This window comes from Poecilia latipinna, unplaced genomic scaffold (assembly GCF_001443285.1).
Source record: "Poecilia latipinna isolate Pla-1442-1.1 unplaced genomic scaffold, P_latipinna-1.0 Scaffold5293, whole genome shotgun sequence".
Lineage (NCBI taxonomy): Eukaryota > Metazoa > Chordata > Actinopteri > Cyprinodontiformes > Poeciliidae > Poecilia > Poecilia latipinna.
Window position 1 is genome coordinate 11,150 of NW_015117909.1, and position 1,465 is coordinate 12,614.

General features: G+C 36.5%; 1 protein-coding gene across 1 annotated transcript in view; it reads right to left on the bottom strand.

The window, feature by feature from the left end:
• LOC106943425 (up-regulator of cell proliferation) overlaps positions 1 to 119 on the bottom strand; it is an 11,222-nt gene extending 11,103 nt beyond the window's left edge. Inside the window, exon 1 of the mRNA XM_015026736.1 lies at positions 95 to 119. Within this exon, the coding sequence (XP_014882222.1) occupies positions 95 to 119 (25 nt within the window). The remainder of the gene's footprint in view (positions 1 to 94) is intronic.
• Positions 120 to 1,465: the final 1,346 nt, after the last annotated feature.

Here is a 1,465-nt window from a genome sequence, read left to right on the forward strand (position 1 = left end):
TTCACTATTTTCCTCCTTGGAAACAACGCGAGGAGGCTAAGCTATCGGATCTCACAAAAAGAAAACGAATGTCCTGGGTGTCAGCGGTTGAGACGTCCTGATATCACCTTCTCCAACATCCCCCTACAAGTTTCTTCCAGACATTTCCATTCTGGTGAGTGTCTAAATTTGCTTTGTTGATGTGTCATAATTTTTTGCCATGATTTTGTCCGAGTGTTCATCTTACGTTTATGTTGAGTTCATTTAAGTGGGTCAACCTTGCTTAGGTCAGGCTTATATTATACCGCTTATGTAGCATAGTCCGAGTTTTGTCAGTGGACATCGAGGTTCTTACATTATTGTGAAGTAAACTATTTAATTTTTTTTGTGTGTGTTATCAGATTTACAGTATTAATACTGATGTGTGTTCTGATATGTCCTCTTAAAGGAAAACCGACGTATGAAATGGATGAGCTCAATCCTGACTGGGTTCCAGTGCTGAATATGGGTCACTGCGAGGTAAACGACACAACATCGGACTGACATGGGCGTCAATTAAAGAGGCGATACAGCAAGACCGTGGTGGATCAACAAGTTACAGAGACTGTTTTTATTATTTACCCCAGAAGAGGTAAATAATGAAAACACAGTAGCAGAGGCAACAGAAGAGGAGCAAGTTGGAGAGGCTGAGGAGGAAGGAACCCCAGGAGAGGAGCTCAGCAAGGCTGCAGACTCTGAAGAGGAACAGGAACCATTTGTGTTGAAATATGTGTACAGTTGGAAGTGGCTGTTTTCTCTCATTTAATAATTTAATGTTGTAAACATTCATGAATCGTTTGATTCAAGCACTTCAAGTTGCATGTAAATAGGTGAAGTAATGAATCACATTTTAAGTAACAATTTGATATTTAAATATTCAGGTAATAAACATACATGTAATGAGATTATATTTTTAAATATTTTATGTGATTAAAGTAAACAATTATACAATCAGACATCTGTCAGGACACTGACAGATGTTTTGCTTTTCATTTTATTTAGCTTCATGTTTTAATTCACTAGTTCACTAGTTTAGCCCTTCATGGTCCTTTTGACATTATTAGAGGTATTTAGTGTAGTTAGAATTATATTATTGCTTTTCCTTGTTTGTCTGAGTCCATGTCCAGCCTTTAATGACTATAGTTTAATTCTATTTTATCTTTCTAGTTCTTATTTCAGCCTCCCTGCAGGGTTTCTAGTAATGTTTATTTCTTAATTTGATCACCATAGGTTCAGTTATTCTTCCACGTCTGAGTCTGTATCTTTCTTTAGTAATTCTAGTTGGGTTATTTCTTTTAGATCTTCTAGTTTCTCTTGCTCTGTGTTCCTTAGTTCTTATTGTTAGATCAGCCTTGTTTCTATTTAGGTTCGGTTATGGTTTCCCTCATATCTTTCTCTTCTAGTTCACCAGGTTTTCTTTACTCTTAGTGTCTTATGTATTAGAAGT